This window comes from Aptenodytes patagonicus, chromosome 1, assembly GCF_965638725.1.
Source record: "Aptenodytes patagonicus chromosome 1, bAptPat1.pri.cur, whole genome shotgun sequence".
Lineage (NCBI taxonomy): Eukaryota > Metazoa > Chordata > Aves > Sphenisciformes > Spheniscidae > Aptenodytes > Aptenodytes patagonicus.
The window spans coordinates 60,720,885-60,733,669 of record NC_134949.1 but is presented as its reverse complement, the minus strand read 5'-3'; the positions used below and the strand labels follow the sequence as shown (position 1 = coordinate 60,733,669).

Below are 12,785 nucleotides of genomic sequence, written 5' to 3'. Positions count from 1 at the left end.
ACAAAGTGCTGTGTCTTGTTCCTAGCAACCAGGCGGCTGTATCAGTGCTCTAAAATTGTTGTGAAATTCTGTAGCTCAGATAAGGACCCTAAAATTAGCTATTTCTACACCACAGTGACATTCACAATCTGTTTTATATGCAATTTTATAATTTGTATGAGAGACATCTGCAGCTTTGGACAGATGTTCCATTTTATTAATTACCGTTATTACTTGGCAGGAGCCAAAGTGCATAATTCAATTAATAAGTAAAATATTACATAAAGGCTTTCTGCTGTACCTTCTACATTGTGGGGAGTACCCATGTGATCCTGAGTAAGGTAATCAATTTGATTTACAGAAAAAGATCCTTTTATACTTTGTTAATCTTGTTTAGGTCACAGCAGGTCTCTTCCAAGCACAGCTTGAATCCACCCCATTAATGCCAGGGTCAATGACTCTCTCACCCACTTACTCTTCTTACACCTTTCCAAAAATCAATGAGACAGGCTCTTTCTGCAGACCCACAGATTAAATAATGAAACAAAGGCATAGCAGGCCATCTGTATTACAACGCTCTGAGATGTGTAACAGAAGGGGCAAAACAAACATCCTGCCAGTTTGTAATGTAAGGAACATTGAATTCACAGGGATGACTCATGTGCTAAAGTAAAGGGATTTGAGCACTAAATATTTGCAGAATTAGGACCTGAGGTAATGTTTCAAGCCCAGAAATTCTCGTAACTTTGCAAGAAATTGCTAAAAACAGGGACATAAAATCACAACCTATGAGTTTCCACTTTGAATGTATATTTGTATGGCTTATAACTAGAAAAACACAGAGGTGTGCAGCTTCGCTGGCTCTCCTTGTTCAGAGGCAGTGCAGGAAGACAGAATTATTTGGATAGCACTGGAGTCCCAAGTAATGTATGGTTCTTTGAAGGCTGCATTTCTAAACTGTAAACAGGTTGTATCACTTTCAGATATCTGGCTTGGGGACCTGGAAAAACAAAGCCCTTCCGTATTAAAAAAACTGACAGTGAATTACTTCTCTAGAGGTTATTAGAAACCAGTGCCAGATTCACAAAGATGCTTACAATCCTTAATGCCCTTTGGAATCATCTCCAAAAAGCCTATTCCTTTCTTGGTCTCTTTTGGAAATGAGTTGGTAACCTACCCAGTCACTAATGGGCAGCTATCTATGCTAGAAAAAAGCACAATCACAATGTGGGGTTTAAAATGATGTGGGATTGTGGAGGATGCCGTATCTTCTAACATCTCACCTCCGGCATTTTCAAATTAAATATGATAATAATAATAATGACTACTAAACACTTATGAAGTGATTGTATCTTCAAAGCCCCATACAAACTTTGGTTAATTGAGAGATTCCTGCAGAGAAGCAGTCAAATGCTGCTGCTATTCTAGTAACACTCTCCCACTGATTTAAACAGGGGGGGAATGTGACACTAACCATAAAAACATCAATTTCTTTCCACCCTTTTTGGGGAAAGCAGTGTAAGCAGTTACAGCAGCTCAGGTATAATCTCTGTGAGTTGAGAGAGCTACCAGCAGGAAAAAAAAAATGGGGAAGAGACAATGAAGGGAAAACATGGAAGTGAGATCGGAGAGACAAAACAAAGCAGAAAGGAAGGAATAGACCTGATTGTACCAAACAAAATAATACCACAGATAATCTACTGGCCTCTTCAGAGTGACTGATGTGAGTGGAGGGCAAGAGGAAGACGAAAGGATGGCTAAGGTCAGGACAAAGTGGAAAATGAGTACAGGACGCTCAAATAAGGTGTGCACACACTAATTATAAAGGAATAATTAGACTGGAAACAAGAATTGTGAGAGTTCAGGATTACATACATATCTGTACATACAATATATATGGGTCTACACATATACACACACACACACACACACACACACACATAATCTGCTGGAGCTAGGTCTTGGCCAATGGCTGATCATCACATGAAATGTACTGCAAAGTAAGACGTGCAGACATCATTACATGGATGTCCATGTAGAGGAAGCTACTATAAAAGAGAGAGTAATTTCCAACAAATTTTACTCTCGGTGACGCAGTTGTGAGAATTGGTTCACTGTCTATATTGGTCTTCCATCTCACAGGACAAATGAATAAATCTAATTTTCCTGCTCAGGCCCTTCTCACTCAAGATTTAAATACACATTGAATTTTAAGGCCACACTCAATCTCGCTGACTCCCAGGAGAACTTTGTGAAAATTGTGAACAACATATTTTTCACTACGCTGGCAATTTTGACAAATCCAAACCAAATAATTTGATCTCCGTAAAATGATGATGAGTTTCTTTCCCACGGTTCATGGAAAACAACTGCACAACCCCTCCCCCGCTTTGGGTCAAATGTTTCATCTTACTTTCATTATCAATTGCTTTTACTTAAAATAAAATTTCAAAACTACAGTAAACTTTGCTAAAGTTAGCAAAATGAAATCATTATTCTTCTCAGAGTGTTATTCCTCCCTGCCTTGTCCCTCAAAGCTTCCCGTTTCAGTGAGAAAGATGATTTGGTGAAAGAAAAACTTTCCCAGTTCTGTTCTCAGATGCTTAAACATTTTGCTGGATTGTGGATGCAATCAGTTAATCAGTTAATCCCTTGTTGCTGGTAACGTTTTCTCAATACGATGCGTCTTCTACCAGCTGTGGTATTCCTTGTGCCTGAAAGCTGTGTCGGCAGTACATTTGTGGTTCATCAGCTATTACCCAGGCACCGAGCGGACACATCCTCGTGAGGCACAGTCACAGCCAGCACCTGCAAACAAAGCCAGCAAGCTGGCACAGAGCAACCCACTGCCGCGGAGGGTTTCCACACAGCACACCTTGCCAGCGTCGATGCTCACGTTTTCCCTTTTCTTCTGGTGGTGACTGGGGGATGTAATTGAGAGCCGTTTTGTACTTCTTAGCTGCCCAGAGGTAGAAAAGGTCACCATTTGGAAAAGAGGTGACAAAAGCAATTTCAGCGAGGGAAAGACTGTAATCTACCATGTGGTGTGAGGGACTGGGATGCTGCAGGCACTCTCAGCAATCACTGTCACAGCAGTCCTCCCCAGCTCACTCCCACCCGCTCAGCCTTGAATTGCAGCGTTATTAAAGCACCTTGAAGGTAGAGGTGGAAATTCTCAGCCCAGATCACAGCTGCTTTGTGGCTGTTGATAGATTTGAGCAATGAAATGAGCCAAAACAAACTGGGGAAGCATTTGTAAAATGTGTCCTACATTAATATGTACACCAGCTACACACCGCATGTCCTTCAATTCTTATTTAACCTTGCTCTGGCAAAACTCCCACTGATGTTAAAACAGATTTTTGCCTGAGTGAGACTTGAGAAAGGATCTGCAAATCTGGCTGTGCATGTAACGTGCCAACATGCTGTATAGCTTCAAGATGAAGTCTGTAGTGGAAGGCCACTGCTGTGCAAGCTGAAAATTTGATTGTTGGTGGAATGTAACATCTGAAAATCCTGAGGGTGTTACTTTCCACTGGAAGGATTTTTTCTTTCAACTATGGAAGAAACAATTATTTTCTATCATCAACTCTCTTGTTAATTTGTATGTCTTTGACTGTTTAAAGAATGATGTGAAAGGCATTTGCTCCACCAGCATCCTTCAGTAATTTTCGAGAGGCATGCCTCTCTCAGTCGCCTCAAGTTTCTATTTCAAGGCAGTCGCTGGTAGAGGCAGTGTCTGAATTATGTTTTCCAGGCTCACACAGGCTGTCTGCTATGACATGTGCATGTGGCCACATGAGAGAAGGGTGGCTGCTGCAACGAGAGGTGTGTAATAGAGGGAATGGGAGAAGTGTGAGGAAAGCTCTAAAGTAAGGGAAGGATGGGAGAGGTGATATAGAGCTCCACCAGCCATGGATAATACCTAGCTTTTTCACAGGTTTTATCTCTAGATCTCAAAATACCGTAAAAAGGAGAGGTGAACATTGTTACCTGCATTTCAGAGATGGAGAATAGAGATGTAAGAAAGCAAACTGATTCGCGTACCACCTCCCAGCAGGGCACTAGCGGAGCTCAGAAGAGAACACAGGTCTCCTAAGCCCCCTCTCTGTGCAATATCATAAGGCCATATTGTGCTCTTCCCATCACTGCAATGCTTTACAAATGTCTGCTAATCAGACCTTATCACACACACCCAAGAGACAGTTAATCCCTGGTAGTTGCATTTTAAAACTGAAGAGTCTGGCAGATAATAGAAGTGACTCGTTCACAGCCACAAAAGGAGTCTGCTTCAGAGAGGAGCTCCAAATTTAGGTGTTCTTCGCTTCTCAACTTCTAGTCAGAGTACACTTTTACCTGTGCATTGAGAAACTCTAGCTATTTAAGCAGCTGTTTCACACTTTAAAAGAGCACACGACAAGCCTGCATTTGTTTTTCCAGTAAGTCAGTAAGGAAGTGAACCAACGAGCAGAGAGAAATTATTTTTGGTCACATGAGGGACACAGCTATCCGGATAGTATTTGGCAGCCAAAAAGCAAATTACACGCACATGAGTGTAATGGTCACGCTTGATTTTGTAGCGCAATAAAAAATGATGAAAATAAAACAAATTCAATTTAACAACTGAAGTCCTTCAGTAGAGGATTATAATACTAGATAAAATGCTGAGCTTACAGATGGAATATATCCACATATGATTCTGTTCACTGCCTCTCTGTGAAAAGGGAAAAAAAATTCCAATAGGTTTCTTAATGGAGCTAGCTAGCTGACAGTGAGAGAGAAAAATCAAATAATCACAGAACATCAAAAAAGTCTTTAGAGATAATGACCACAGGTTCAACAAAAGTACTTTCCATTACCTGAATGTGAAGAGGGTTCCCATGTCCAACATAGATAGCAGCTCTGCTTTTGACTTGGGGAAGGAGAGGCGGTAGCGTAGGGTCTCAAAAGCAGGTACAATCAGAGCTTTCTTGGTGTTAGCCAGGTCTAGCTGGATGACGGACTTCCTGGCAAAGAGAAACAACAAATACAAGCAGGAAAATTTTAAACTGAGCAAATCACTTGGCTTTTCAAAGTAAAGAGCAGAGAATGGGCAGTTTGATACTGTAAATGTATCTATGGCCCATATTTTTTCCCAGGGGTGTTTCGTATTTTCCTCTCCTTTTGAATTTGCTGCTCTAAGAGCGGGGAGAACGATCACAGTTCAAAAAGAGCTTGCGTGTTTGACTGATCAATGCTGCCCTGTATGTCCAGGGGTGCACAGAGCTGAACTAACACTCTGAGCATGGCCAAATGACCACCTCTGCAAGATAAACATAGTTGAATGTTGCTACCTATGTGGTAAAGGGCTGCCCAGTCAATGGCAGTTCTAAAAAAAATGCGATTTATCCAGGACTCAGTTACCTTTACAAGGTAAGGAGCTGGAAAGTTTGGTCATATTTCAGCCTAGCTATTCTCTGTGCTATGCTGTGACATCATACTTGCTTTCTACCTCTGCTTTAAAGCTCTGTGTGTCCTGCAAGGTAAGCGCTATCTTAACACCACTATGGACCAGATATTTGCCCTCAAGAACACTGTTGCCATGATGGCCAGTCTTTGTTCAAGGCAAGGCACAGATCTGCTGCAACAGGACATGGTGCAAATCAGCAAAACTGTAAATTAGCAGTATTTTTTTGACTATTGTTAATCATGTGCATGGTAGTGCCCAGAGATCAAACTCATTTGTGCTTGGCTCTATATGTAGGTCAAAGAGGCTGTTTCCTGCAGAGAAGAGCTGTGTACTGGATGTGCTGAGATACCTTGCTTTTTGCCTTCTTTTGCTGCAAGTTCTTCAGTGCAGAGACTGTTTTGGTGTGTGAGAGTGTGTGTGTGTGTGCACATACTGCATTTTGCACAGTAGGGCCCTTCTCCAGACAGGGGCCTTAAGATGACTGCTGCAGGAGAGCAACAGCTTAGCAACCTTAGGCACTGCCTGCCAGAGGTATTCAGTCTATTCTTTCCTAACAAACTAAAACCCAAAGACAAAGAAAAAGAAGTTACTTTTCCATCCCCAAACTGAATCTTATGCTGCTTGTCATTAGAAGTAACTCTGTCTCGATTTTCCTTTCATTATCTTCATATTTCATATGAGAAATATGCCTCTCTCTCCCTGTCAAAGTCAGTTCCCCTTAACAGGATTCACTGTCCTGACTTTTATGTTCCTGCAACAAGCAATCAAGGACAATGTTGACAAGCAGCAAACTCTCTACAGCCTTATAAGATGAAGGAATTGGGATCACTGTCATAACAGAAGGACCGAATAAACCACTTTTCTAGGCCCAGAATACCTAGAATTCATTTATATTGCCATCAGAGACAAAGAAGAAGAGAAGGGCTATTTAATAAAATCTGAATTTTAGAGAATTCACACTACCCTATAGGCCTGTTCTATAAAAAGAAATCTGTTCTCAGCGCCTTACTACAAAGTTTGCATTGTTTAAAGAACCCCTGCCATATTCCAGTGAACTTTTCACAACTGAAAGATTTTAACAGCATCTTATTATAACTTTTTTCTACTTTCCTCACTAGCTTCTCCCTCACCATCACTAATAGCCAAGATATCTCCACTTAAATAGATGACCCCTTCACAATCATCCTCCACGACCTTCCAGAATTGCTGAGCAGTGCCAGCATCTATTCTTTAGGATGCTCTTAATGTTTCTTCCCTCTCAAACCTTCTCTGCAAGCTGGGCACACTAACAAAGTTTCTCTGACAACTTCTCAGGCTTTCTGGACTCTGTGCAATCTATCAGCCTTGAGCGGTACAGCTTTGGGGATTCAGTTTTAGGAAGGAGCAGGTAACGTTTGCAGCGATGCTCACCCTTTGGGCTCTGCAAGGAAACAGCAGCTTCCATTTATGGCTGTTGCTATCTCTTTGTTTGATGGAGAGCTCAAAAGTCCCAGGCAAAAATCAAGGCCCTGCTGTGCCTGGCACTTTTCAAAGAGTAGGAGACAATCCTGCCTACCAAAGTTCACAGTCTGAAGTTGAACAAAGCTGAAGTAGGTATAGATACCAAGCAAGGGTTATCAGCAGAGACTGTCAGACAGAGCAAGTTGTGTTGAAACTAGTGTTGAACATGTCTCATTTTGTAAGATACAGGATACAAGCACAAAAATGATGTGGATATCAAGAATTCTTTTTGCACACTCCCTACTCTTGTCATCTGCAAATTTAATATAGGTGTCAACGGCAGAACTGTTGGAAAGAATAGATGCCACTATCTTCATGAAGAAAACCAAAAGGCAGAGGGAACAAACTGATACAAGAGGCTGAAATCACTTGCACAGTCAAAGGTCAACATGAAAAGTTAGTAAGTGGAGAGAAGCAGAGGTCTGAAAACAAGATGCTTGTAGTGGATACAGTCAAACACAGAGAACTGGTGGAGGTACTTCAAGAGTGAAATAAAATAGCAGGATAATCTCTGCACAAATATTTTCAAGAGATATGTGAGCATCTGAGGTGCATGTTGGTAAGGTCAAAGTGGAGGGGTTCACCAAAACTGAGCTGGGAGTTGAGACATGCTCCGTCAAGAAGTCCAGCAGCACCGACCCCCGAGTAGAATATCCTGCCTTTGGTCTGGACTGGATGACATAAAGGACTAATGTAAGGGGAAGAAGGAATCAGTGCTGACATCCAGGTGTTGAACCTGAGTGACAAAGGACAACAGAGGCCATGTAAATTGTGAGAAAGGCAGGGAGGATTTGGTAGAGAAAAAAAACACCTTCCATTTTCTTCTGATAACTTGGCTGGTGGTCTGCTCCTCGGACAACCAGCTGAAAATATAACCTCTTCCTATTAGAAGCTAATCTACTTTTCCCTTTCTGTGGGGTGACTTTTTTTCCTGTTTTGAGTGGAGGTGCCATTTGCTGGTTGACTGGTTCTGTGATACTTGGAATAGGAAAATTTTCACTGCTGGTATTCCAAGATATGTGGAATATAATGTAGGGAATACATTTCATTATTTTGCAAACTAGCACTGGGTCAACTATTTAATTCCTGCACTATACTTATGAGGGCTATTTTTTGGATTCAGTAATATCGATTCAGTATCCATTTTCCTTTATCTGTCCTTTTTCCCCAAACCCCAAAATAAGGACATATGATTTTATGAAGAGCTTTCTCTTTGCTATGTTGTCCAGGAAACCGTTTCCCAGGCATCTTTGTGTTCAGACCTGATGTATGTCATTCTGACACAGTGAAGGTTGGGTTAAATTTCTAAATCTACTAATCAACCCTATTTTTCGCAAAGCATGGAAGAAATTAATCTTAAATCACAAGAGTCTCCTCACAGGTTGAATGAACTCCAGGATGTTGATATCAATCTTTTCATCTTCATAGTTACTTCAAAAAATTAACACAGAATTCTCGTCCTCATGGGGGCGAATAATAATATCATTCCCATTTCTGGAGGATAGAGAAGCTCAGACACAGAAAGGTTAGCAACCTAATCCTAAAGCACTGAATTCAGAAAAAAAAAAAAAGAGTCCATTAATTCAAATTAGTTTCCACCATCAGGACTCGGTAGAGTGGTTGGTTTGAGATCAATGAATATGGCAGTCACAGAGTTTGTGGTAAGAACTGGAGAGTTGTCAGTCCACTGTTAAATTAATTTGAATGTTCTTCCTCTCTGCAAAAGCAATGAATGCATAGCCTACAAAGGCACCCAACAAATAAAAAGCGATAGGCACAACATGAAGTGTATCTCTTGCTGAGATGCTGAAGAACAACCAGAAATAGTTCACAACTCATGTTGCAGGGGACAGGTATAAAACCTGCGGATAGAACTTGGATGCCAGCTCCCAGTTCATGCTAAATGTGTCACTGGAAGCAAAGGGCATATTTTACACAAATGTGTCAGGAAAGAACTTTCATGCTAGCTGTAGCAACTGTAGATAGCCTGTCTAGTTATTTTATGTTAGATAGAAGAACCTTTAGGATGACCCACACACCTTACTTGTACCAACCAGAAAGAGCCTCTACCTCTGGGACAATGACAAGATGACCTCAGTAACTAATGAGGGAAGGTGACAAAAGACTTCGACTCAGCATAGACCTGAAAGTGTCTGAGATTCGTAAACAGGAAATCTTTAAATTATACATTTCTTTCCTTTTGTAGTAAGGTAGGACAAAAAGGGGGTTTGATGGAGATTAAAAGCATTGAAATGGTCTTACTTGGCAGGTGTGAAAAAGCTCAATTAGCACAAACCTAAGTGCTAGCAACAGATACCTAGAGCTTCAGGTAACCATCAGCTCCATCAGCTTCTCCTTCAAAACTGGCCATAACCTTTCACATACAACACTCAAAATATGTTGAAAATGTTTTTCAAAATTCCTTTCTTTCTGAGAATATATTGTCTGTAGAGACACAATACACAATATATATAAATCAGCAAACTTGCAGTGAGAGGGACTTGTCTGGCTCATCCTGTACAAAGCGATGCCTGAAACACCACACTATTTCTATTTGCTTATGGTTGTTCTATCTGAGGAAATGAAGATGAAAATGTTTGTACGTCTCTCTAACAAACAATTGCTGCCATTCAGATAGCACTAATCAGCTACTTACAGAGGTGGTGGGAACAGTCAATGCAGAAAGATACAGGGTATCCGTATTTGAAATAATCTTACTGTACCTCCCCGCTATTTTGCTGATAAAAATCATTATTGAAAAAGCAGCAAAAGCCTCTAGTCCACACACAAAAAATATCCAATCCCTTTTTAAAGAGCTGGTAGTAGCAGATTAGCAATTTTGATATTCCCAGGCAACAGAGACTCCCAGTCAGTGTTAAGGTGGTATGGGTCTCACAAAAGGCTGGTAGAATAACACAAGGTCTCGGATGCAACAACTTTCAGTGCGAATCTGTTTTTTTTCTGAAACAGCACCAATGGGTGGCATCACTGTGCATTTAGCCCTATAATACATTATCATCCTATGAGAATTATTTCTGTGGTTGTAATATCTCAAGTATATTGTGTTACATCATTCTGTCTTCTCTCCTCTCTTCTTCCTTTCAGTGCTGGCTCTCATCAGTGCACTGCAAAGCAGCATGGAGGAACAAGTTGCTTTTTTAGTACTACATGCCAGTATCAACAGCTGCTATCCTTACTGTGTCCAGCATCGATCCGAAGAAATGTAACAGCATGCAACACTAACGTCAAAGAACAGAAAAGCTAACAACTGTCCCTACATGTACCTTGAGACAGCTAATGTGTGCAAGGGACAGAATTATTTTGGAATCCTCATAGCACAAGTCAAAAAGAAATATCCCTAAAATAAGTGGGAAACAAGCTAACACAGTGCGATAAAACTTCAATGACATTATTGAAATCCAGTGTCTTAAAAGCCATAGTGAATTTGGCCCCGTACATGGAAGCAGAAATTGAAAAAGCCAATTAATTCTCCACATGGGGGAGAAGTGAGAAGATGCTTACTGAGTTGTTAAACCTGAAACAGAGGAATTCCTCTGTGAGTTTATGATACCGGGGGGTATATTTCCCTTTACACTCCAAAAGCCCGGGCCTACGGACTGAAAGGGATCAGGCAGACCCTCACTGGAACACTTTGATCAACTTTTACCAAATTAGAACAGAGATGGAAAACAAAACTGGTCAGGACTAGAACTGAAATCCTCCTGTCTGGCCACAGGGTGTCCTCCTTGCTCTATGCTTTGGCCTCAGATGACCAGCCTCTGCAGGGGAAAAAGGTCTTTATTAATGGATCAGAGGTCTGTAGTTTGCTCAGCCCAACCTGCTCACATTCATTATGATACAATACACACCGAGGTTACTCATCCCAGTTTCCTTATGCTAATTATTTCGCCTTGACCGGTGCTGGTGTTGCAGTTGTATTTTTGAGCTGGTTTGACTATCACCCTCTTCAAGATACGGAACTGGATTAAGAGTGTGTCACAGGGACAACAAGTTCAGTAATGCTTTGCATGTTTTTCTGTCACTGACATTAAGAACCAGGGATGTTTAGGGAAATCGTCTGGTTCACATCTCCGCTAATACAGGATGCTCTTGCACATATTTAGTCCAGATCAATTTTCAAATTGGTTCTTCTGCTGCTCTGAGGGAACTATTCTGATGGCTAACAGGGCTTACATTTAGACCTGAGTTTTTTCTTTCATAACCGTATTGCTTTACTTCCAGTTACAGCCCCTTCCTCTACCCTAAAAATTCTTGTGCCTTACTGGCATTGTCACACCTTAAAACATCTATAAGCTGCCTCTTTCAGATCTGCTCAGACTGCATTGTTTTGGGAATATGTGAGAAGGGTGGGGTGTGGTGGGGCTGAAAACACGGGTGACAGTGGGAATCCCTCCACGGTCCATTTACCTGAGGTACTCGTAGAGTCCATACATAGGCAAGAAGTCAATGTCAGACAGAAACATGTATGGTGTGCTGATATGCTTCATGGCCACATTCCTTAGCAGATTCACAGGATAGAACTGGCCCTCCTTGTACACGATATGGTAGCCGACATTGTGGCGGCTCATAAGTACTTCTGAGCCCTGGGCGTAGCGCAGAAATTGCTGGGCTTCTGCATCAGAAAGATAGAGTGCCAGGCTGATTGGACCTTCCCAGTGTTTGCAGATGGCTTCAAGCATCTGGAGCCTGAAAGAGGAAGAGTGAGAATAAGAAAAGGCTGTCTCCCTGCCTGGGACCCTTTGCCTGGGTTCATCTGATCAAATGCAGATATCTACCCCTAAGTGAGACAGATTGGGGTCACTTTATATGCTGTGGAAAGCAATAAATATTTCTACAGCACAATTCATCTAATCTAAGTTGATGTCTCCTTCTGGACAGATGGACTGCACCCTAGATAGGCCTACTTCTCTCCACTGAATACAAGGGAGCATAAGACGGCCCTAGCTCAGATACACACATCCACAACTCAGACACCTAAAGCTGGGTGAAATCAACACTATCCTTCCTGCCTAAAGCATTGATGCTGCAGAAAAACCCACATGGATGATGGGACTTCATCTCATGGGAGCTTTGAGCAGTTGCAGGGATCTGTCCATGTGGATCTACTTACAGGATACAGGTCTTGTAATCTTAAACAGTGTCTAGTGCCCAATTCACGCTTCAGGTCAAGCTATTCTCACACACAAACATACTACAGTGCTCTTCAACAAGCCTGTGGAGGAGAAAGGTGTACAGACCCACAGATCATTTTACCTCCTGTTTAGGAAAACCTTCCCCAAATTTTTGCAAGGCAGTTAGTCAGATCTTAAAAGCTGTTAAAAGTGATAGGTCAAGGGAATACTGACTTACATGAACATTTGCATTGACTAGAAAACTCACGGTTAGGGAAAGGGCAAAAGGATGACGCATCGATAGAAATGGGATTTACTATGTGTAGGGAGTAAGGAGAGAAGAAGGGAGAGACATGGCATTGCTGTGGAATATCAAAAGAACATTTCAGACAAAACCATCATTTGAAGTACTAATTTGTATATGTTTTAGCAGTATCTCAAATTTCATTAAATCGTTTTTGAAACAGGTTGTATTGATGTATAGTTTTTAAAACTTCCAGCAGTTACAATACTATTGATGAAAATGACAACAAAAGATCTCATACACAAACGTAAATCAAACCCAGCCTGGTCAAAATCTTTCAAGTGCTTTGGGTAATTTATAGAGAATTGCCTAGAGATTAAGATATGGCACCCAAAAATACAGCAAGGACTGATTACAAAGCCTCTTGAGTGAATACAAAGGGAAATGAACCTATACAGCCTAGCCAGATACTCTATTAAAA

The 12,785-nt window shown here is 41.3% G+C and overlaps 1 protein-coding gene across 4 annotated transcripts in view; it reads right to left on the bottom strand.

Annotated features, from left to right (window-relative positions):
• LARGE1 (LARGE xylosyl- and glucuronyltransferase 1) overlaps positions 1-12,785 on the bottom strand; it is a 309,728-nt gene that overhangs the window by 16,433 nt on the left and 280,510 nt on the right. For all 4 annotated transcript variants that reach the window (XR_012995432.1, XR_012995433.1, XM_076338872.1 and 1 more), the window contains 2 exons: positions 11,357-11,635; positions 4,839-4,985 (listed from right to left, as the gene is read on the bottom strand). Coding sequence is in view for 2 of the 4 variants with exons in the window: in XM_076338872.1 (XP_076194987.1) it covers positions 4,839-4,985; positions 11,357-11,635 (426 nt within the window). In the remaining 2 variants the exon portion in view is untranslated. The remainder of the gene's footprint in view (positions 1-4,838; positions 4,986-11,356; positions 11,636-12,785) is intronic.